Source organism: Triturus cristatus, chromosome 10 (genome assembly GCF_964204655.1).
Source record: "Triturus cristatus chromosome 10, aTriCri1.1, whole genome shotgun sequence".
NCBI lineage: Eukaryota > Metazoa > Chordata > Amphibia > Caudata > Salamandridae > Triturus > Triturus cristatus.
The window spans coordinates 965,044,393-965,069,593 of record NC_140593.1 but is presented as its reverse complement, the minus strand read 5'-3'; the positions used below and the strand labels follow the sequence as shown (position 1 = coordinate 965,069,593).

General features: G+C 43.0%; 1 protein-coding gene across 3 annotated transcripts in view; it reads right to left on the bottom strand.

The window, feature by feature from the left end:
* Positions 1-2,169: 2,169 nt before the first annotated feature.
* Positions 2,170-25,201, bottom strand: part of LOC146796333 (xin actin-binding repeat-containing protein 1-like) — a 95,063-nt gene continuing 72,031 nt past the window's right edge. For 2 of the 3 annotated variants that reach the window (XM_085628857.1, XM_085628856.1), the window contains 3 exons: positions 23,389-23,540; positions 18,072-18,125; positions 2,170-11,568 (listed from right to left, as the gene is read on the bottom strand). In XM_085628857.1, the coding sequence (XP_085484983.1) occupies positions 3,840-11,558 (7,719 nt within the window). In that variant the 5' untranslated portion in view covers positions 11,559-11,568; positions 18,072-18,125; positions 23,389-23,540 and the 3' untranslated portion in view covers positions 2,170-3,839. Of the gene's footprint in view, positions 11,569-18,071; positions 18,126-23,388; positions 23,541-25,201 lie in introns of those variants that run through there. The other variant, XM_085628858.1, reaches the window with a different exon arrangement.

Below are 25,201 nucleotides of genomic sequence, written 5' to 3'. Positions count from 1 at the left end.
TGTCGACCGGGCGGAAAAGCAGCAGACGGTCTTCCCGTCCGCCGTGGTCCCCCCGCCATACTAATATGGCGGGAGGGAAATGGGTGGCGGGCGGGGAAGGATGTAGGGTGGATCACCATCGCCATGCGGACGGTGGCAATCCACCCTACATCCTAATGATGCCCGAAGAGTGTATGTACCTAGGTTGAAAACTAAATACTGACTATGAACATATGAGGAGCAGGATCAATTAAAGTAATTGGGAATGCTACTACAGAGTATTATTTTGTTCAGGATACCAACAAACAAAATTAAATGTGAAAAAATCTCAGGATGCCAGATTTTGGTGTCCAAAACCCAGGACTGACTGATCACACATGACATAGGGGTCTCTTGCAGCTAGGCATGCACGGTTATACCCTCACAAACATTCAAATCACAAACTGACAGCTCATTGAACATGAAACAGCCTCCCAGCAAACTCAGGCTAGACCACAATACACAGAATACATCCCACCAGATTCACCCAGACCTCAGTTATGAATTCCCCAAAATTGAATGCAGAGGTATTTCTACACCAGAAAAATCTGATTTTTGGCCAACCTAAGGGTTACATATTCATTTAAAAAGACTGTTGCAGTGAAATTCTGGGCCCACCTCTTTACAAGTAAATGGTTCCTGAGTGGATATTGACTTAAGAAGGTCAATGCGGTCTATTTTCAGAGTATGTTCCTAACTGGGAGGGAACACTGGGTTTCATATGTAAATTGCCAGTGTATGAGAGCGCTGGGCACAGCACATACAGTAATACAATCCAATACATAAAAAGAGTTAAAACTCAACTGCCAATACAATGTGATTCTACCTCAGGTAGTTTTTTCCGATTGCTCTTTCTAGAGCATACTTTGGGGGACGGGGCAAATTGGCTACAGGTTTTACTAATCTCAGATGTCTGCTTGATAAGTTGGGGGGATGGTATTTATTTCTAAAATTAAAGAAATACCATCCCAATATCTGCAATTTGTTGCAAACATGGCTTTTGGTGCTTAAAAGTAGATATGGCAGTGAACCTAAACGTGAAAAGTTTTTTAAATCAGTATTCTCTGATTCATCAGGCGTCCTTAGAAAATTTTATAGCAGCTAAAATATTTTGCCCTCTTATGATGCCTGTTTAGTCAGGGGTTTCATGCTTTACTTTACTACTTTAAGGCAGCTGAATAAGGTATTTCTGCAGGTGAAGGTACTCTCAAAAGTCCAATTAGGAAAGAGCTCTTAAAATTTGGATTGAAAGGGATGCTACGAACGAAAGAGATCAAAGATTTATCAAAATGGTGTTCTCTTACAAACGACTACCTTTTGAGTTGGCATAGTTCTAAGCTCCAAATCCTCCAGTGTGTCCCCACCACGTTCGTTTCCAAAGGGGCCACAAACCCCAGAGTGCACAGTCCTAGTCAGGGGTAGACAATTGGACACTGACCTGAACAGCCAGGCTGCCAACCTGGAGTTAGGCCTAGGGCTCCGGTAGCCTAGGTCTAGTTGATGTTGCATAGAAGAGTGTCAATGCCTCTCCCTCAACATTCCAGGAAAGGTTTCATTCTCTGCACTTTGATCTCAATCTTCCCAGTCCACAAGCTACGAATAAGGCAATAAATTATGTTTTTGTGCCTCAGTTAGCTTTCAAGATCCTCTTTGGATCTCACCTCCAGCTGTGGCTGCTGCCGCTGTTTACATTAGAGACAGGAGAATGAAGGGCTTAGCTTGTTTCTGTACCCATATTCCGGGCTTTCATTCTTTACTTCCAATCATAACCCTTCTCTCTTCTGCTCTGCTCTCTAGGTTTATGAGAACCGCTCTCTGCCTTTATTCCCATCTTGGCCCTTCACCCACACACTCGCTAGTATTGTTTTGATCGGGAATGGTGGAAGGATTTTCAATGCACAGGGCAAAATATAATTTTAGTGAGTGCTCTCAATACTATGATTAAATAGAGCATTATTTGAGCCCCTTAAACTTCCAAACGTCGCTTATCGCCCATGCTCCTGTGATCCCTATGTTTTGTCTTGAGTCTTTCTACCTCTTTATGGTCTCAAAGCGCTCTTGGGTAGCTGAAAGGTAAAACTAAAAACAAAAGACCCAATATACAAAAAATTAACCACCTCATGAGGTAAAATCAAACGTCCAAACAATAGATTTTAAAGATAATGTTTTGCTTTTAATGTACAACAATATTTTATTAAAGTTATCATTTTCCAAAACTGTTTAGTCTAGTACGTACAAAACAGTGATATATTAAAACAAAACGTGAATTTACAATGGTCTCAAACACATCCAGAAAAGTAGCACATAAAAAAAACATATAAACTTAAATATCTGAAATGTACTAATATAAAAATTAAAGCTTGAAATAGCCTTGAGTTCAGCCTCACTAAATGGGTGGACTTCTTACTAGAGCAGACAGTGGTAAACAAAACTCTGTTTCATCCAAGGATATGAAAGACATCTTTTTAAGTTAAAACTGTTCTAGTAGAATGTGTAGAATGCAGCATAGATATTCCGAAGGAGCTACAGCAGGATCGAAAGTTATATCCAGTCAATGGGGAAATGTTAAATAGCAGAGCGTTGAGATGAAGAGCGGAGATTGAGGAAATTTGATATGTTTTTATGCTCAAGATAGTGGTAATCTGGATAAAGCAGGAATCAGGCAGTATGTAAGATCAGATAAGAGAACTCATTCAAGATCACAGGACAGATTGTTAAACTATATTAGAACGTATACAAATGCTCTAGTGGTTAACTGTAGGCTGCGGATCATGGAAACCCGAGTTCTAATCCTGGCTTTCCTGGCTGCCCAAATTGAATCATTTTGTCAAAATGCTTCCTCTCCTTGTGTCTTTGATTTCTTATCTGCCCAAAGAAGTAATGCCTATGGTTAAGGTGATCCCAGGATTAAGAATTATATAAATAAAAAGATGAACATTTTCAGACACCTCTGAACATAATAAATTTGCATTTTGGAAAAAACAACTGGGAAAAATAGCTACGTGTTTCCAGTAAAATCGAAAATAACTTTACAACTTGGACAGAAGACAGTTTGTATGATTCCTGTACTCATTTTAATATATATTTTCAAAAATTCTATTTATTTTTACAAGATGGCCAAATAAACTTGCAGTGGTGTGTGATCACCATTTCCTTTGCTACATGAAAATTAATTCCAAAAATTCTAAATCGGCTAGTTCTCAGCTTGTTACTGGTCATACAGAAGCTCTAACTAGGAACAATGTCAACAATAAGGGATTTAAATGCTTTGGGAGCACATTTTTCTTCAATTTTCCCCTTCAGTCACAGTATAACAGGTGTAATCCTCAAAGTTGGAGGTGTTTTCATGTTCAGTAAATTTAGCAAACATAGCAAATTAAATGGAAAGAAGAACTTCATAATTGCTAAGGTTTGTGATGGTGTGTACAAGCTTTTGGTGGAATTATCCCAACTTTTGCTGAATGAGCAGTTATTTCACTGATATAACACTTAGTTAGTTTTCAATTGGTTGTACTGATCATCTGATCAGCGTTAATTACCATTACCATTTATTTTGATTGGGCTAATGAAAAACATTATTATGACCCTGCCATTTTCCATAATTTTGCAAAAATCCAAACTATTTGTTTGAGAACAGTAAGCAAAGTTTGAAAATAATGTTGACAAACATTGGCGTTTAATGTTGGAGATGATATTCAATGCCTATTCATGTACACATTACACTTGTTCGCAAACACTAAACTAATATTCTTTAACTTTTGAAATAAATAAAGACATTACTTTGCTGTGTTATGCTTTACATTGACTACATGTGCAAAACATTACTTTTTTACAGGACTTGAGTTTCCGAAAGTGACAAACACAACACCAGCTTCGTTTGCACTGCCATTGGAGTGATAGTCTTCCCCAATGTTGTGCAAATGTCTCCTTAGAAGGGGGGAAGCAGTTACACTGTACTTCGTTGGAGCAGAGACTGCTTCATAAGTAGAGGTTGATTTAGAATCAGATTTTTTTGTAACAGTTTTTGAGGATTTTGATGTGACTATTTGGTTTCCGAATTGATCATATTCTTCATATTCCTCTGTCACAATCGTTGTCCCAATGACTTTGGGCAACTCAGGAATTGTCTTGAGTTCCAGGACACTTTTCTGGCGCCTTTGATTAAGTGGACTGCTGGGCATATTGGGTTTATATTCACATGAGACATCTCTTTTGTTGTTAGCAGGACAACCCTGTGAAGCATCAGTCGAAGAGCCTGTGCCACATCTGGTAGTGCAGGAGCTGAGTTGTGTTGAAGTTTCAGTCATGCACTGGGTAGCATTCTCTCTTTGTTTCAACTTTGTATATTCTTCATGCTCCCCAACAATGGGAACATACTTGCTCCTGTCACATTCCGCATAATGATATGGCACAACATTTGCATTGTCCTTGTTGTGTTGTTCACTTTTCACAGTCTTTTTCTCAAGATTGAATGGGTATTGGGTAGAGTCTGGTACATCTGCAGGCTTCCTGGCCGCAGATTCAATCGAAATATATGAAGGGGACACTGGCGAATTCCCTCGCTGTGGAACACTGTATACTTCCAACTCTTGTTTCGTTATCTCATGCTTTTCTGTCAACTTCTCACCATCTCCACGTTTACCCTCAGTAACTTGCACTCCTCTCTCTGGTTTTGCTTTGCTAGACACTATGCTGATTTTGCGGATGTTATTGCTGGCTGAGGGATTTGGAGAACACCCAAGAGATTCCTTGAAAAGGCCCGAAAGACCAGCAATGTCAGATTCAGATTTCAAATTTGAGACTGAATAAAGGGCTTTTTTGATTGCCTCCTCAATGTCAAGCAGCCTGGCCAATGTCTGCTCTTTCAAGTGGATAATCTCAGTGCTGGCCTTCTCAAGGTCCCCAAATGCAAGTTCAACAGAGGACAGACTTTCAGCACCATCCTTTGATCTTCCTTCAGAAAGTGTGCCCTTGCCTTGATTTTTGGTATCTGTCTGGCGGACTGTATCCTGGCCACTCACCATCCAATTAGGCACATTTTCAAAGAGACCTTTCAGCGACTTGACATCCACCTTAGAAGTCTCCTCTTCAAATTCCTCCACCTTGGACAAAATTTTCTGTAGCTCTTCCTGTTTTCGCAGATTTTCGTAAATATCCATTGCTGCCTTCACGTTGCCCCTCACAATTTCGTCTTTGTGAACTGACAGTCGCTTACGGCGTTCATCTTCTGACTCCCTACATGGTTTCTGTCTCATTATCACCACCTGCTTTTTAGCCTCTTCCTGACACATATGAACAGTCTCTTGTGTCATAGATTTCTTAACACTGTCCATCAAGCTTTGCTGTCCAAGATTCTGTAGAGTTTGATGGTCACATTCCTGTGACTGCTTTAAACAAGAAACAGAGTCTGTAAACAGCCCATCTTGCTTTTCGTGGTTTGGTGTCTGTGAGGTTTCCTGGGCACCCTTATATTTGGAAGTCTCTGTAACATGCACATTTGCTTTACCAGACATCACATTTGTGCCTGGTGTCATCATGATACCTTTCTTCATTGCACAGACTTGACTGGTTTGAGAAGAGCTTTGACCTTCAAAATGGCTGAAAGTGGCATGCAAATTGTGCTGAACTTCATCCCTCGGAACACTGTCCTCCAGGCCTGACTGTATATTGTCCTTACATTCCTGAGCCGGACAGAGTGCTTTAGGGAAAAATATGTTGTCTTTATCAGAAGCTTTTACTACATTTTCAACTTTTTTTTGATTTTTGTAATTTGTGAGATCCTGTGGCTCTTTCTCTTGGCATAATACTGGCTTGTTCTCTTCCTCTTTTCTTTTTTTATATTTTTCTTCTGCAATTTGGAGTGGTGTCTTATCTTTCTCTCTTTTTGATTCTGTGGCTTGATTTTCTTTGACGTCCAATGGAGAGCAGGAGGAGTTAAGGTTTCTGGACTGCCCTTCCGTTTGCTTGGATTGCAGTGCAGAAACACAAGGTTTTGACTCGCTTAAAGGCATTACTGAGTTGGTATCACTTATGGCTGCTTGCTCAGAAGAGGAAAGAGAGGCAACTGGTGATGACATTTTAACTCTGTTGTCCGCAAATGGTCCCCGCCCTGCATTTCCTGTAAGATGTGCCGGCTTCGGAGGAATCGCAGGCTTTTTGTTTGGCAGTACTCTTGTTGGAGTCGCAAGAGTCTGGTCTGGCCTTCCCAATGTTCCACTTGCCTTTGAAAAACTGGAATTTGGGGTTTGAATAGTCAATGTGGGTGTATTTGGCGAGTATCCTTGAGTTCCTTTTCCGTCGCTTGCTTGCTCAGTACAGTTTTCTCTTGCCTTTGCCTGTTGCAGACTGCATTGATTTTCCATCACAGAAGCTGAAGAAGGAGGAAAGCCATTATCAGACGGTGACATGGGCATTGAAAGCGCCTGTTTTCTAAGTGCCTGATCATTAGAGCTTTGCTTGCAATTTGAATAGGATCTCCCTGCATTTTTGTAAATCATAGCGGCTTTAAAATCTCCCTTGGAAACATTTATGTTTGACTTTTCCAGAGACTGGAGCGCAGCCTGCAAGTTACCCCGAACGACATCCTCTTTTTCTACTTCTTTCTGTTCTGATGTCGCACTCTGCAGTGCTCTAATAGCTGCCTTTACATCTCCTCTTACAACTTCCTCTGGTTCTACCTCTTCAGCCACTGACATCTCATTATAATCAGCTTCAATAAATGGATTATAAAAATTTCTCACAGGTTTGGCTGTATACACACCATCATTAATTCTACTATTTGCGCCAGGCGCTATTTTACTTTCCTGGCAAGCGTCGCATAGCAGTTGCACCTGCTCTGTCTCAAAAGCACTAACCTTTTTTGAGGACATCATCGTCTTCTTCAGACTGGAAGAAGACTTGTGCATTTCTTGGTGGGTGGCCACACTTTTGGTCTGTTGCCTCAAGACTGCACCTCCTTGGTGTGAAGATGGCACGGACATCTTAGAATCCTTCACTTGACTCCCTGTGGCTTGTTTCGTGGAAAGATGTATTTCTTCAGTGCTCTTGTGCAACTTATTTTTGACTTGCTGTTGTATGCTCTCGGCTTCTGCTGTAGCTTGTCTGAGACTCTGAAGTGCTGCTTGTAGTTCACTCCCAACTGGGTCATCTATCACCGGCATTATGTGACTTGCATCCAAAATTTGGCACGGTGGGTTCTTGGATTCGAAACCTTTAGATATTGTGCTTTTGGCAGGTACGGTACCTGTGTACTTATCTTGTATGTTTTCTATATTTCTTGAGGTAATTACTTCTGTGTCCACCTTTGTATTTACTTTTGTTGATATCTGGCATGTCTGCGTCCCTTCTTTCTTTCCACTTGACAAATTATCCTCTTTTGAGTTGACAAGCCCAGGTTGGCCAAGAAATTGTGTAGTACAACTTGAATGGGTGTTGTCAAATATACCTTTACTTGTTGAAGGACATTTTGCTAGCTTGTCAGTTGTGACAAGTCTTTTAATTCCTCTGCTTTCAGTAGTTACCACATCTGGAACTGTGATTTTGGATTGCTCCATGTCATGTTCATTGTGTTTTAAAATTTGTTCCTCATCTCTACAGGTTCTTTCCTGGATTTCATCTTGAGAAAAATCAATCAAATTAATTTCAGACTCCTCCTGTAGACTTTTGAGATACCCCAGGTTCCCTTTTTCAATGCAGGTTGCATAGAGTTGCACATTTCCTTTTTCATTGTCCTCACGCCTAACAGTTGTGGTAAGTTTTTGTTCTTGCGTGGATGCAAGCAAACTTCCTATTGTTGATTTTACATCGCCTTTGACAACTTCTTCTTGAGCAATTGTGTGTGTATGTTGCTGTACGAGAGAGTAGATGGCAATTTTGATCATTCCTAATTCAGTCTCTTGCAATACAATTCCCTTTTTGATAGAGGAATTTTGGTTGAGAAGAATATTGAGAACCCTTGACATGTCGTTCCTTGCCTCCTCCTTCTGTAAGTCAGATTCAGTTTGAGTGAATAGATGTAGGGAACTTACTTGAAGGATTCCGTTCTCGTTCTCTTCAGCTAAGGTTGCCTGGTTCTCCACATTGGACCTGTGAAGTATTTGCTGCATAATCCGCCTTAGAGTTCCCCCCACAATCTCTTCTTTTAGAATTTCTGGAACTTTTTGGTTTTTGAGTTGGTATTTTGCCATTTTGACGTTTTCGATTTCATTCCCTTCAATAATAATCCCATCATATTGAATAGCACTGCAAGCACACAGTGCTTCTAAGGTTTCCTTTACATTTCTTTCTATTATCTCTGTTTCTGTACTGTGTTTAGAGCCAAATTTATCTAGTGGTGTGCTCTCAAATAACCAGGTTGTGCTTTTGACATCAGCTTGAGGCACTAACTCTGGAGCTCCTTGGCTTGGACAACCTTCGCAGTCTTTCAAACTATCTATGGGCTGAGTCTCAAATAACCATGTACATCTCTTCACATCACCCTTTTGGATATCCTCTCTCTGAACTGTTGTTAGGTTAGATGCTTCTTCAGGGTCACCTTTTAGAGAATCGATTGGCTGATTCTCAAACAACCAACTAGAGGTTCTAACATTTCCCTGCTGAACATCGCTCACACTCACCATGCGTACATACTTCTTTTGGCTCACCTGCTCGGATTCAAAGAGGTGCTTATTGGATTGTACATCTCCTTTTTGAACATCCTCAATGGTCCTAGCCACTGGGGTTCCCTTTTCGGAAAGCGAATCAATGGGTTCAGTCTCAAACCTCCAGCGAGCAGCTCTGACATCCCCTTTATGAATATCTTCCTGCGTAACAGCTCTGATCACAAAGACCTCCTCTCCAGTCTTGATGCAATCAAGAGGTTTGGTTTCAAATAGCCACTTGGCACCTCTTACATCACCTTTCATGATTTCCTCTTTCTTGACTGAGGTCACTTCATGATAGTCCCCTTCCTTGTCTTGTATGGCATATAGGGGCATAGTTTCAAATAGCATCGTACTAGATTTAACAGTCCCTTTAATCACTGTCTCTTCATGAATATCCTTACTCTCAGTCTCTTCAGCACCTTCATGGATCTGATCTAAGGAATATGTCTCAAAAACAAACTTTTTACCACTGACATCTCCTGCCTGGACATCTTTATCAGGGAGTACTTCCTGAACACCTTCTGCATTGTTTCCCATGGAATCCATTGGACAGTTCTCAAACAGCCATGTAAATTTGTTCACTGACCCTGCTTGAATGCTTTCCTTGGCAGCTGTGTCCTTCAAAGTGAAATTAGATGCATTACCTGCAGTGCCCAAGGGCTTGGTTTCAAAAATCTCTTTCACCCTGGAGACTTCCCCTGACGGCATTTCTACTCGACTTGAGTATCTGATTATTCTTTTGGATTCTGCAGTGCTCTGGCTGTTGATAAGGGGTTCAGTCTCAAACAGATGCTTGGTGGTTTTCACGTCAACCCCGCAGAAGTCTTCTTGGTTTGCAGCACTAACTTTCAAATACTGATCTTCGCTTTCTTTCAGTGTGTCCAGTGGCTGGGTCTCAAACAGCCAAGTGCATGATTTGACATCAGCTCGAGGTAATTGCTCTTCCTCCTGCTTTGTGTCTGTCTTATCATACAGCATGTCCATTGGCTGTGTCTCAAATAACCACCTGCATTTCTTCACGTCCCCTTTTTCAGAGACCTCCGTTTTCTCTGATGTATCTTTTTCAGTTTTGTTCATTTGGTGATGGATAACATCAATAGGTTGTGTCTCGAAGAGCCATTTTGCTGTTCCCACATTTCCAGCCATGACCTCCTGTTTGGTGATGCCTCTGATGAGGTCCACTTTGGTGGCACTCTCATCAAACTGATCCAAAGGCTTGGTTTCAAACATCCACTTGTAATTTTTTACGTCACCACTCATGATTTGCTCTCGGCTAACAGATGTCACTTTGTGGAAGTTTCCCAGACTATCCTTTATAGCATACAAGGGTGTGGTTTCGAACAAATGCTGGTTGGCCTTAACATTTCCAGCTATTATCTCTTCCTGTTGTATGGATACATCCTTATCAGAAGATGGAATGCTATCCAGTGGAAGGGTTTCAAACAGATGTTTGAAACATTTCACATCACCCTTCACAATATCCTGCATCTCATTGGCTTTGGTGTGATCATCAGAGAAGGTCTTTGCAATATTTGCCAGGGAATAGGTTTCAAAAACGTGTTTTCTTTTCTTCACGTCTCCCTTTTCTTCTTCCAGCGTTTCAACTTTCTGTAAACGTCCCACTTCCAAGTGATTTTTGGCATCCTTTGTAGGCTGGGTTTCAAATAACCAAAGCGTAGACTTGACATCTCCACCAACCACATCTTCTTTGATTGCTGTATCTTCAGTTTCATTTCCTTTTAATGAGTCTAGAGCTTGAGTCTCAAATAGGAGACGATGCTTGGTCACATCAGCCCCCTCTATGCTGTCTGTGGAGGCCTGGAAATCAGCTTCATCTATTTGCTCTTTAATAGTATCCAATGGCTGTGTTTCAAACATCCATTTTGCTGCCTTAACTCCACCTTTTTGGGCCTCTTCTAGAGAAATTCCTCGAATTAGCTGCATTGTGGAAGTGTCCTTACTGATGGTATCAAGGGGTTGAGTTTCAAATAACCAGCGCACACTTTTCACGGCATTGCTCTGTATATCTTCACGGCAAATGGATTTAATTTCATGTATTTTTCCCATTTTGTCTCTAATTGCACAAAGAGGATCTGTCTGGAAGAGCCTGACAGTTTTCTCAACATCCCCTTTGGATTCTTGTATTTCAGATTTGAGCTGAAGGAGGCTCTTTTCCTCAACTGATGTGCATCGGCCAATTTCATCCAAGGAATATGTCTCAAAGAGGACTTTGGTCCCTCCCACATCTCCCCTTGCCACTGGCTCTCTCAGAACTGCTTTTTGCACATCAATATCTTGTTGGTACATTTTATTTAAAGAGTCCAATGGCTGAGTTTCAAACAGCCACAGGGCTGTGTGCACATCTCCCTTGGCTCGGTCCCTGTCGCACTCAGCAGTAGATTGAGATGTCAAGTCTCCAATGGGCGGCTGGTTTTGAAATTGCAGAGATGTGCTTTTGACATTTCCACTGAGAATATTTTCTTCCTCTGTCAGCTTTTTGACACCCTGGTGCTCCCCAATGGAGTCAAGTGACCAGTTTTCAAAAATCCAGCGCATGGATTGAACATCGCCAGGTACCACTGGGTCTGAGTCGACTGATGTTTGCTGGTTCCCATCATCAGGAGTTAGGATTTCAGCAAGGTCGTGGGACACAGCCTCCTCTAAATTCTTCCTCAATTCAGGGTGCATGTGCCGATAAAGTCTCTTCAGTTCGTTAACTTGGCGCTGCTCATAAAACTTTGAAAATGATTCTTTTGGAGGAGGCAAAGGCAAAACACTTGCATCTTGACTTCCAGACAACTCAGCCAAAGGCTGCAAGGAGTCTGGAGGGGGTGGTGGTGGGGGCAGATCCTCCTCTACTCCCTTTCCGGCCACAGAAGAAGACATCTGGATCTCCATCTCTGCTGTCCTTAGAATAAAATTCAAAATGTCAATATCATTCCTTACTGATGCCCCACACAGATGTTAGTAAACACACGATGTGGTGGTGGAGGAATGAGGGCAACTACAGTCAAACCTGATCCTTCTGTATCCAATAAATCAAGTTACATACAATTTGTGGTGATCTTTAGACATGATTTCATGCTCCAGGAGAATTTTAATCCAGGACAACAATTTTGTTTACCAAGACTATCTGTGTCCAAGTCAGACTGTAATTGCACAAAATTAACATAATAACAAGCAAGCTACGGTAAATATTAGTAGGAAGTCCATATATTTACCTTCGATACACAAATCAAACCTTGCATCACTCCACAGCAAAGCATTTTCTGACCAGATGATGTTAAATTGTTAGATCCACACAATGCAGTGTTAAAGAAAGGTCATTAACTCAAGCTGTTCCAAACCTAAAATTCTGAAATAATGCTTTCCATAAAATGATTCCAAAGCATGCTTTCAATGACAAGAATAAGTTTAGGATTTAGAGCACCACACCAATTTTGCAGATTGCCCTTATATCCATCCCGGTTTTCCTGGTTTTATGCCTTGGGATGTGCCCTCAGTGCAGCACTTCCCATATTGCAAAATTACCACTTTTTAACTCTTTCTTCAATACTTAAGGAATTTCTAAAAGTGGACTTCCTAAAAAAGCGGGAGACTGATCTACTGTAAATCACCAATGAATAGCATAAAATAAAGCTGAATCAATCCTCCATAGTCTAGGGTAGCAATTTTATTAGAAATCGTTTTTTGTTGATTTTATGTACACACATTGTTTATAGTGGGATTCTAGTCTTAAGCATTGATTTTGATTTATGTGTATGAAAGAGGTCATGAGCACCTCCATGAACATGAGCATAAGTGGCATTCTTTACAGATGGATATTTAATTTAGAGAGGGAGATAACAGAGAATTAAATTAATAAGAGGACAGAGATAGCTACAGGGTGAAAGAGAGACGGCGAGAGATAGGGGGAAAGAGAAAGAGGCAGAGAGAGTGTGACAGTGAATGAGAGAGAGACAGAGAAAGAAAAAAAGGGAAAGAAGTAGGCATTAAAATCAAGGTATTGAAAACTATGGGCCTGATTACGATTTGGGACTGCTTGCCTACAAGGCAGCAGTCCCACAGTAGGAATTACGATGCGATCGCCACCGAGGCGGTTGTATTGCCAATTTTTTATATTGCAGCATGTGCTGCTGGATGCAGCACACGCTGCAAGACAAAAAGGGCTCACCACACATCTCCCTGCACTACATGGCAGGCACCATGCGGTGCCTGCCACAAGGTGCAGGGACATGTAGGGGGCACCATAGGTGCCTCCGAGTGCCCACAGCTTAGGGCCAGGGGGGAAGAGGGCCCGGCTACAGGCCCCCAATGTCACTATCTGCCAGATTTTCCATGGCGGATGAACCGCCATGGAAAGGCTGGCGGGAAGGGACATCGTAATCTCTACCGCGGTGCCTGCAAGGCACCGCCACCAATGCAGGGATTGCAAGGCCCTCTGCCGTGGAAGCATGGCGGCTAGTGTTTCCGACCACCATCACACTGCCCACCATCCTAATGTGGCGGGCAGTGAAGGTGGTCGCAATGGCGGTGAGACTGCCACCGACAGCCTGTCGGTGGCGGTCTCACCCCCATAGTAATGACCCCCTATGTACCGCAGTACACTGGGAGGCTTCACGTTTACCGGTTTTCTTTGGCCTCTCTGTGAATAGAGCCATGTAACTGAAGTCGCCGAGTTTATTGGGCAGCCATAGCCTTTACAATATAAAACTCATCTGCATTCACATAAATATTCACACATTGACCTGACCTCTGATATTATTCACACACTAATATTATTCACACAATTATTATAAGTAACTGAATGAATATTATTACTGCAAGTCTTAGATCCTCCTTACGAGTTGCGTGTGAATGTGGCAGATTTACCACATGTACCGTACAGTTACAAGTTAAACCCCATGGAAGAGGGAATTGCTGTGCAAAACCAATTTTTCTAGTCGGTAATACCAAACAGAATTTCAAGATCCGTGGGGTTTAATGCATACATTTCCCACCAAGTCTGAGTAGGTGATAAATGTATATGCGGTGACCACTGGGTGGGGTGGAGGGGAAGGGAGCGGGGGATGGAGAGTAGGGGAAGTAAGGGTAGGGTTATTTCTGGCAGGGGGCGCATTCAATGCTCGCCCCTGTCAGTAAAACAATGAAGAATGAGGTTTGGCTACCACTGCATTGAAAACCTTGGGCAAGTTCATCATGTGAAATTGATGTATGGTAAAATCGTGTCTCGTTCTCTCACACCCAGAAAAATACGGAAGTGGGAAAACCAACTCACTTAAAAGCAGGCCGAGCGGAATTCCAGGAGGTAATTTTGCTCCTGCTGGCTCGAAATCCGGGACTAAATACATTTTATATAAAAATGGCACAGCTGCAACAAAACAGTTTTGACTGACTCTCAGGGCCGGACTGGAAACCCAAAGCAGTCCAGGCAATTTTGTTGGACTAGCCCCCCAGGGATTGTAAGTGAGAAGCACTGTTGCTTTTGCAACAAGCATTTTGCAATGCAATAGGACTCGTTTTTTTGAAACTTTGACCTATTGGTATTGTAAATGACAATGCCTTTTATTATTGCAGGTTTTTTAAACCCATACAAGGCATTGTCATTTACAATGCCAATAACTCAAAATCTCGCAATTACGAGACCTATTGCACTGTAAAGCTGAAACAGAGAGAGCGGTGACCCTGAAGTGGGCACCGCGCTCAGCATTAAGGTTTTATTTAAAAGAGCTGAAAGAATGTGCCCGGTGTCCCTGAAGTGGGTGCAGCGCTCAGCATTAAAGTTTTAATAAAAGCTGAAACAGAGAGCGTGGTGCCACTGAAGAGGGTGCTGCGCTCAGCATTAAAGTTTTTTAAAAAGCTGAAACGGCAAGCGCAATGTCCCTGAAGTGGGCGCTGCGATCAGCTTTAAAGTAAAAATAAATAAAACAGAAAGCGCGGTTTCCCTAAAGTGGGCATCGCTCTGAGCATTACAGCAGCAGAGATTTTCCTTTCAGTGTGATCCCACGCCCTATCGACGACATGACAAGGATCGGTTTGTCTATGCAATAAACCTCCGTGCGTTGCATTAATGAGAAACCGCTATGTGCATTAGAGACAGCCCCTCGCCCAAGGGCAGCTTCCCATTGCAGGATTTAAGCACCTCCGCGGTCGGGAGGAGGCGATGATTAAAGAAATAGCGCTCACCGACTTAAAAAGCAGAAAGTGTAATGACACAAGTAAAAGGTCCAGTTGTTATGGGAGGTTACAAATGCAGACAAGGAGGGACTACTAAGCCTATTCACAAATGAAAAGCAACGATTTTGCAAGGACAGTAACAGAAGCCAATTAGAAAGAGGGGCGGGAAATGGGCGGTGCTTCTATTCCGTCCCTCAATACAGCATGCCTCTGAGAGCAGCGCATGCGCTGCCCAGGCTCGACCTAACTAGGGGCTGATATTGTAGCACCGCTGCAAAACCAGCCCCCTCTGCTGCAAAACCGTCCGCCACCCTTCCATCCTCCCGGGGAATAGCTTGATGCCTGCTACTGCCAGTCCAGCCCTTCTGACTCCAATTAAATTCTAAACCCAATCAAATAGAGAGCCCCACATCTGCTATATGTTTCAATATGCTATGAACAATGCCCCATAGCATGAGAACTCACTAAAAGAGTATGTCACAATAATGTCTGAGTGCGTGTATGCATGCACTCACGCAGCGCACACGTACATTCTTCTGACATACTCTTTTAGTGAGTTCTCAAACTCTTGATCGATTATTTTAAATTTGTACTACGCTCATTCCAGACACACAGACAACCAAAGTTAATCAGAGGGAAATGGAACTGCCTACATTTCCACAAACTTAAAAATCTAAAAAAAACTAAAATGTTGAATTTGAATCAGAACACGAGTTGCTGATCAATGTAATGCTATCTGGGGCAATCCGTTTTATTTCTAACACTCGGAGTTCCTAAGTTTAACATTCTCTATGTAAAATGGCAATGAAATAAATCAAACCTTTTGCTTGCCCCTGATCACTTTGCCTGGTATTTATTTAAGAGAATTATTAAACAATAAAGCCGGTCATCTTTCCGTATTCAGTGGCATCATTAAAGGTTAGTTTGTGATTATCAATAATTAAATCCAATTTGGAAATTGCTTGAGATAACCTTGACGATTTCAATAGTCATACCATGTTAAAAAACAACAACTTCGTATCACAGCAAACAAAAAACGCCTATTTTCATTTGTTATCCTATTGATTTTAACTCTGAACAAACGTGTTAGTAAAACAAATTAAATCACACACTTGAAAAAACGCTTGTGAAGAACGTCATGCTTGATGTACTGGGCAGTCTACTGTAGGACGTATTCCCACATATGAATATTAATGCTGTATAACCAAATGACCGTGAGCTTCTGTGGACCCCAGTCCTTTTCCGTTTAAGAAGTCCTGCAGACTCCATTGAGCATTTGAATATATAACTGGTGACACCCTTCGGAGGAATGTGGTATTTGAAAACGCTCACAGGAGTTTCGCTTACATTTGTGCAGAAGGTGCAGTGACACCGGGGCCCAGAGGCCTGAAGGCCCCACTGAGAACTGATTCTTGCTGTATTTTAAAATTCAAAAGGCAGCCGGGGGGGGGGGGGGGGGTTCCTTCCTTGCACTAGGGCCAATTACACACTGAACGCTCGAGCCAGACCTCCGGGTGCCACCCTATTTGGGAGGCGTCACTTCCTGTCTGACATAACAGGGGAATGAGGAGGAGCTGATCAAGCCCCTCACATGAACAACATGAAAGGGCACCAGCAAATCTGCCGCAGCAGAGACCGTGCTGCATCAGAATCAAATTCAATTTAGGATCTCATGGGCAGTTTGTGGCTTGAGGCACCAAGCCTTCCGCTGAGCTTGTAAAAGGGCTTTCTAGAAGACACAGAAGGAAGGAATCCAGATCAAAATAATTCAAATATTTGGGCGGTACCGCCCCATTTAGAGGGTTCTGGTTAACATTATCTTTCGCAAACAGCCACTGTCCGTGCAGGTAACAGCGATGGGGCAGAGTAAGGGGGGATTTCGAGGGACGATGCAGATGGAAAATTAAATAAATCATTAATTTTCCCTTTGCATCGTCCCTCTTAATCCCCCTTTACTCCGCCCCACCGCTGTTACCTGCACGGACCGTGGCTGTTAATCGCAAAGTATAATTCCTTTAATGCAGCTGGAGTTTTCTTTTTTGGGTGTTTGACTTGTCCACAGCTTCTGAGTATCCCAGTTTACCTAAGCTGCATGACTACAAGGCCATCTGCACTGGAGCAGAAACCAAGCAGGAAGAGGTATCCGCTCACACCTGCCACTTGCCCCTTGGAGTAGGGGGGCATGCCCCTCAGAGGGTGCCGCCAGCCCTGCCAGCTTGCTCTGCCGACTTCTCTGGCGTTAGGGGTATTTAACACCTCCTTTACATTCATCAGGATTGTGATGATTGAATCTCGATTTTACAAACAGCACTGCAAGTTGCAGTGAGTAGCTCACATTCAAGTGAATACTTCACTAAATAGGCCATGTAAAAAGGGGAAGAAGCCTCTTTTTAATCACATTTTCGGATCTTAGTCATAACCCTCCTTGTTGTGTAAATAATATTCATCATAGGCTAAGCACAATGCCTTAGGGGTTCACAGCTGCCACGATGGGGCATATTATATCTATTTATTTATTTATTTATTTCTCACATTTTTATAGCGCACTGTTACCCGGAGGTGTCCTGGCGCTGATTGGCAGAAGTGTGTATGGGCAGAGGGATTAGTGTGTGAAGAGCCACGTCTTCAACGCTCTCCTAAAGGAAAGGAGGTCCGGCATTTGTCTGAGGTTCAGCGGCAGCGCGTTCCATGCCTTTGCTGCACCCAGGGGAAAGCTCCTTCCCCCCCCAACGAGCTTTTCTGACTCTGGGGACAACTGCCAGTCCCTGCTCAGCTGACCTCAGCGATCTTGTCGGTCTGTGCCATTGGAAAAATCGGGTCATACGATGGGGCCCTAGGCCATTCAGAGCCTTAAAGGTTACGCATAGAGATTTAAAAGTGATTCTTTTACGAACTGGTAGCCAGTGTAGCTTCACCAGGTCCCATGATACCGAGGCAAATTTAGGTGTACCTGTGATCAAGCGGGCTGCTGCGTTCTGCAGAATTTGGAGCTAAATATTAATCTAAATATTAAAGTAGAGCATCTGAATTGTACAGGTTTTAATACAACATGCTCTATTTCCACCCAAATAAATAAATACGTCTTCTTGTTTTGAATCATAGCTGACAAAGCTATAGTTTCACGCTTGAGTACACTTTCTCAGAAGCCAATCTGCATTTTAAAAAGTGCTCAGTGACACAACAATGAAAATTGTTTAGGTTTACAAAAAAAGATGCATTGGAAACATGTCCTACCTTCTTTAATTGTGAATTATTGTTAGTGGAAGCAGTGTCCTCTGTTGTCCTTTGCTGGAAAACACACAATATACACAATGGGCATCAGTACTTTAAAAACACAATGGTCAGCAATGACTGTTACATAGCAGCAAATGCTTGCAATTTTTTCGAAAACCTGAAGACGCCACGGCGCATGTGCAATTACAATTACTTAGTGTTGGCCACGTTCCAAGAATTTGAGGAAAACGCATAGATGCACTTCTTGAAAAATCCTAAGCCACTGGCAATTCCATTCCACAGTTTTTTACCAATAAGGTCACGTTAGACAGAGACCAGTCCTATGCAAAGCAATCCTGGTCCTGCTCTGTGTTTCCCCAGAATGTGATATAAATGTATACATTGGGAAGGCAAAAGTAGAGAAGGTACATCCTCACCACCTCACCCGCATTACATCGACCTGCCACTACATATCCTCCACTACACTCGCCTGCCATTATGTTGCTCAAGGTAAGTTATGTGTAATAAGTTAAAGGCAAGGGTTATTTAATTAAAATATGATTAGGGTAATTAAAATAATCAAAACGGGTTCTGGTGAACCCTCCCGGGTGTGATGTAATTGTTGCATTGTAGTGAATGTAGTGGTTGAAGTGCATAGAAAAGAATGGGAACTCTGATCTTTGGCGCAACGAGGGCCGGGTCAGCGAGTCCTGGGGTGGGGTCAATGACAAGCTAAAAAAGAACAAAATATTATGTAACTAGTTTGTTGGTTTCACCTTCAGGTAATTGCATTAAAATAATGCATCAAAATATTGCATACACCTTTAATACAAAACAAGTGAACGGTAAACTATTAGGTGGGAAACGCACTCTTTTACATTATTGAATCTCAGTTGGTTAATGCAACAACTGCAGATGTTTGTGTGTTTAACGAGTGAGTCACAGATTTGAAACCTGGTGGCCAAACACTGGAATAGTGAATAGTGAAAACCATGTGTGCCAAACTGACTGTTCACCCCCTCTGCTTAGAGTTGGACGTGCTGTCATGTTTGTGCTGGCGGGGAACCCGCTGGGTTTACTGGAGCAACATTACACTGATGGACTTGGGGTGTCGAAGTAAGTACATCAGACCGTCTGCCTTATTTAAGGGCCCATTATGATGGCGGGCGGACTTGGTCCACCCGCCACCATAGCGGTGTTTGGGGCCGCCCGCCAGACATGTGGGGGTCCCACCACTGGTATTATGATGCGCCCGCCATACTGGCGGGCGCATCCTGGGCCTTTCACATTGCGGGTGGAGCTGCTGGCTGAAAGGTGTGTGCACAGCATTTCCATGCACTACGTGGCAGGCACCACACGGTGCCTGCCACTTGGTGCATGGAAATGAGGGATGGTACCATGGGTACCCCCCAAGTGCACCCCCCATCCCCCAAAACCCTGGCAGCCCGCAACGGGCCCCCAATGCCAAAGACCGCCTGCCTTTCCATGGTGGCATCGCCGGCATGGAAAGGCCTTTTTCCGCATATATCATAATATGGATGGCGGTGCCTGCAAGGCACCGCCACCATATTATCTGCCTTATCTGCCCGGCCGGCAATCCGACTGGCGTAAAAGCGGCGGACGGTCTTTCCGTCCACAGCGGTGCCCCCTGCCATACTAATATGGCAGGGGGTGTCACAAGGAAATTTGGCGATCCGCCCGTGATCATAATAGGCCCCTTAGAGTGGATGTTCTAATGTACTTTCTTTTCTGTTTGGAACCACCTGGGAAAGCCTGATGGTTCCGAAAGGAAAAATAACCTACGCACCCTAGGAGTTTCGGGTCCACACCATAGGAGGAAACTTTCAGTGTGTCAGGTTCATTACTATTTTGTTTTTTTACAAAAATAAACTCTCGCTTTGGGAGTTTCGTTTTGAAGAACAAAAACGTTTGATGAGAAGCTGAATTAAACATGAGGGCTGCTTAGCAAACTTTTAGTTCCTATAGAGAAGCTGCCCTGACATTGGTTCCTTTGAAGGCACGTAGATCTCTGTCAGGCCGACAAAGGGGCATATCAACAAGGGCTTTATCTCTGCTTTTTTGGCTTTAAAAGCCAAAAAAGGAGAGATAAAACTAGCGCCCTATCAACAACAGGGTGCTAACATGCAAATTTGCATGTTAGCACCCTTTTACTCTACGCTTCCCCTTGCATCTCTAATGAGATGCAAAGGGGGCGTTCCAGAGTAAAATAATAGGAGAAATGTCGCTAAGCGACATTTCTCCTATTATCAAGAATGTCGCTAACCCTGTTAGAGACAAAAAAAGCAGCGCTAACCGCGGTTAACGCTGCTTTTTTACGTCTGGTATTTTTCTGACTTAGCCATGATATCCTATGGAAGGAGGATATCATGGCTAAGTTTGCCTGTCCCTATCAACAAGGTAACGTGAGATTATCGCTGGGTTTCCAGCGATAATCTCACGTTAGCCTGTTAGCGTGAGAATTTTTATCGCTATTGAGATAAGCGTTGCTAATAGCACGCTATCTCAGCGATAAAAAATCACGCTAGCCGGCGATAATTATCCTAGCGCTAAGTGCGCTTAGAGATAATTATCGCCGGTTGTTGTTGATATGCTCCTATGATCTTTAAGTATGGCGGGTGGTAGTCCACCACGGTGACAGAGGTAATGACGTCCACTATCCTGATAGATGGTGGGCCACCCACCAATCTCTAAATGAGTCCCTTAGGGGATTAATTGCAAGGCTTGCAACACTTTTATGCTGCGGTTACATCACTTTTTGTGACACAGCGGCAGCATAAATAATGTGCCACATTGCGCCATATTTACACAGAGATGCATCTAAGAAGATGCGTCACTTTTTAAATGCCTGTGCTACAATATGCCTGCATCAGGTATAATGTATGCAGGATGGGCGTTACAATGTGAAAAAGCCTCGTAGAAATGGCGTAGTAAAATCTATCAGATTTCACTGCAGCACTTCTAGGTCACAACCTCACACCTGCCTCACAGCAGGCGTAAGGGTGATGCAGTGCAATGAGAATAGGGCTCCCCATGCATTGCTGGAGCTGCGTCATGCTTGCGACACAACTCCAGCAATGCGTAACTTTTACGCGGGCAGATACAACAGGATTACTGACGTATCTGTCATTCCTTGTGTCATGGAGCACCGTACATTAAATATGGCGCATCTCTTGTGTTGCATGGCGGGCACAGTGAAAACTTTTGCATTGCTGTTTTATAGCAGTGATGTGACAGTTTTCATAAATGCTATCCTTAGTGTTTAAGGGCAAACAGGTGCTTTCAACTTATATATTTTGTAACAAACAATTCCACTGTACCTATGCAAAAATAAATCGAAAGAGTCCATTTTAAGGACGCAGGTCCATTAGAAGGACTCATCTGGTACCACACTTACATTAACTCTCAAAAATAACAGACGTTTGTCATCATGAAGCTTCCAGTAACTTCATAATTAGAGCTTAGGACATCCTTTTTTCGCTGTTAGCCAGAGGCACCTGTCCTGAAGGTGTGCATTAACCTTTCAGAAGGCAGTTGTTCTGCTAACAAAAACTATAGGAATTGTTTTTGTAAAAATGTAAAAAACATAGCCAGGTCGTTCCCCCTAGAGCCAGCCCACTTCGACCTCTGAGAAGAGGTGATGTGGAAGTAGGTGAATGAAGTGAAATTGATGTAATAAAATACAACTGTAAAGAAGGCAGAAATTATAGGAATCAGGGTTTAGAGGGAAAAAGAGTGGCTCATGTGCAATATTATAAAAGATATGGTCACCTCATTGTTTTGTCTAGGTTTCCGTCACAAAGGTAATTTCATGATGGGGCAGATACCAGGTACATTTAACTCCTCACCAGGTTATACTAACGTAAAGGAAGCCTGTGTGAAGGGAAATATTGTTTTTTTGGTTCAGATAATTAAATGTAAGAAATACCTAAAGAATTATCAAACAGTGTGGGTTCACTTGGAACTGTAGTCGTACACTGACATCTATATATAGGGAACTTTTACAGGGGATTGGGAATCGGAAGAGAAGAGAGGTTTTGGAAATTCCCTCCTCTTTTTACTACCTCAATGATGCACCAGTGCCATCTTAACGCATGGGCACATTGGGCAATAGCCCGGGGGCCCCACGAGCATAGGGGCCCATGCAGACTAGAATTTAACACTAATTTTCCGTTAAACATTTTTATTCCTGTGAGTGGTTGTGTAGACAGGGCCCAGTGCACTGCTTTGCCCGAGGGCCTATCATGCTGTTAAGACGGCCCTTTGTTGCACTGGTTCTTTGTGGTCTCATCGGAGTGATATGTCACGTGCAAATAATTTCGTCTATATCTGTGTTTCTATTGATATACTTGAACACGTGCGTGTGTCGCGGCGCAAAATAAGGCGTGCTGGACATAGTGCAGGAGGGAGGGTGAGTGTGTACGTGTCCTCTTGACAATCTGACAGGGTTGATATCACTGTTATGACTGGAATCCTGGTCAGGTCTTGCTCTGGCGCTGTGTATTAGGAGGAGCTCTTCCCCCAAAAGAGCCCTGAGGGGTGACCTAAGGTCCCTGGCCTCCACCCCTCACCTTTGAAGAAGGGGTCTTATTCAGTGACTCCTATCAAATCCTCCCCGCACATTTCTCACCCCAGAAACAGGGTGTAATAGTTAAGGTCCCTTTGAGGGCAATCTTCAACTTGTGGCTTTTATAGGTGGCCGCGAGTTTGGGTCACACTACAAACTCTACTACAGGACAAAAAGCGTGCCACTGCATGCCAAAGGCGCTAATGTACAGACGCCCACCCTACTCTCTAGTGCTCCTCATCTGTTCAATATGTATTTTCAACATTTTGTCGCAGACTTTGCATCGGACCCACCAAAGAAGATGTGGGGAAAAGTGACTCTTTGCTGCAAAAGGGGATTGTACAAACTTACCCTCAACTCCACAGTGTCATAGAAAACGACTGGAGCTTTATTGGTAATTGTGGGTGAAAGATAAGTATGTTTTTCGAATCATAAAAGGAAATGGGCTTCTCCTCCCAATCACCCCCTTTTTACCAGAGGATATAACTGAAGTGATGATGGACAAATGAGAAGTCAATGCTTCACACTGAGCCCTTTGTGATTTCATACACTCTTGTATGTTACAATACTGACATGGTATAACAAAAGAGCTTTGGGACCTATAGGATAGACGAGCCTCAGCCATTGTCAAACCAATCACATGTTCTGCCCTGCCTCAAAGAGACTAATGACTAGAGGACATTTGTGGATGAATGTTCTAGGTGGCTACCAAGGCAATATACGGGGTTGGTGTGCACAGTATGACATTCTTACCGACTCCTTTAGCCTGCCTTTGGAGGTAGCGGCTGCTTTCGACAGGTAGAGAGCTGATCGCTCTTTCACAGATGGGACGGCTCTCGTCAGCCCTTTTAGATGGACTGGTTGAGTTTCTTCTAAGTGTTCTAAATGCGGCAAAGCCTTCCTATCTGAAACAAATGTAGAAAAGCAAAAAGTTTAATTTTTTCAACAAACTTTATTACATTTTTCTGTATCAGCACCCCCTTAGTATGCATCCATATTAAAGAACTGTCACATTGATGCACAGTTAATGTCATCGTCCGTCAATGATATCAGAGATATAATGTTTTGACCCGTCCGTTATACTTTTCATGGAACACCAGGTTTTTTGTCATCCTATTTCTACTTCCCCAACTCTCGCTGGTTGAAATACTCTCATCTTGAATACTTATCCAATTGAGAAATTCCCAGGCGAAAAGACTTAACCATCGTCCCCACACCTACTCTACTTCCTGGAGGTTTCCCCTTCGTGTATAGGTTTAATTGTTTCCACTGCCTTACACCAATCTATGTTAGCATATCATGATTCAATTGACAGAGGTACAGGGCTTCCAGATGTGCACACAATGGCTTTGTGTTCAGCAGTGCACACTACATCATCATATATCCTACCTAGAGATTTTAGCACCATACCAAAATCTTAAAACCACCAAATTCACAAGCAGCTCGGCAAATGCAAGATCTTAGCACGTTAGCCTAAAATGACAGTAGCTTTAAACATACAAAGCAAATGTATATGTGCACCTTCCTGTCCCTAACCTCAGAGGCACTTCTCTGTGGAAACCAATTCAAACATTTTGTCCTGCACCTTGGTGTAGTAAACCCTATGAACACTGGTCAAAAGTCTGATCTCATAACTGCATCCCTTGGATATGTCAGTGCTTTCATCGAATCGTCCTCATCTAGGTGGCCCGCATCAATTCCCCATTTCAGCTTTAATTTGTGAAACGGAGAAGGTGCCTTACACGCCAATGTATCATATATGACGAAATAGAACTTTTGAGTATCCTTCTTGATAATAACAGGAACCACCATAGGGGGGTCTTCAATAGGGTCCCGCATATACCTACGTATTTCCCTATATCAGGCATTTTAAGAGATATTCAAATATTGTGTATTGGACATGGCATCTATTTCTTTCAATTTCTTTCAATTTCTTTCAATTGCTCAGATTGCATCATACAACCATGGACCACATACGCCTTCTGGATCCTTTACTTGTTATAATGGAGCTTTTGGCTCCTATGAAGCCTTTGGCAAGACAGGTCCTTCATGGTTTAACCTTTGCATGATTTTGATTGACAGTGAGCATGAGCTGGGCGTTTTTACGACAATCGTGGCATTTCTATGCGTTTTAGATACCCGGTGTTGCTATTTCCAAATGTAATGGCACTGACCTCGGAAAGATGAAAGGCTAATTGCCTTGCTGCGATTCAGATTTGAGCGCTGTAGGTCATGCATTTACCAGCAGTGAGGGTTCCACTCACTGAGCCATAACCCAGGGATAGGATGCTGCTGAGTGTGGGGCAATGGGGTCATCCCTGTGATGTCATCAGTTTTCAATTAGGACTGGCATTTTGGTGAACTGATGCGTAAGCACCCAAATTCCACCTGTGCGTTGCATACAGGATAGATGATGTGGTATGAAGCACAAGGTTTCTTTATCACCTTGCGCCACATTTGTCGAAATGAGCACACATAGAGTTGAGCTCTAGATGATATCCAAGTATCCGCCCATCCCTCGGTCCACCCACCAATCCAAGCATCAACCCAGCCACCTATCTGCACG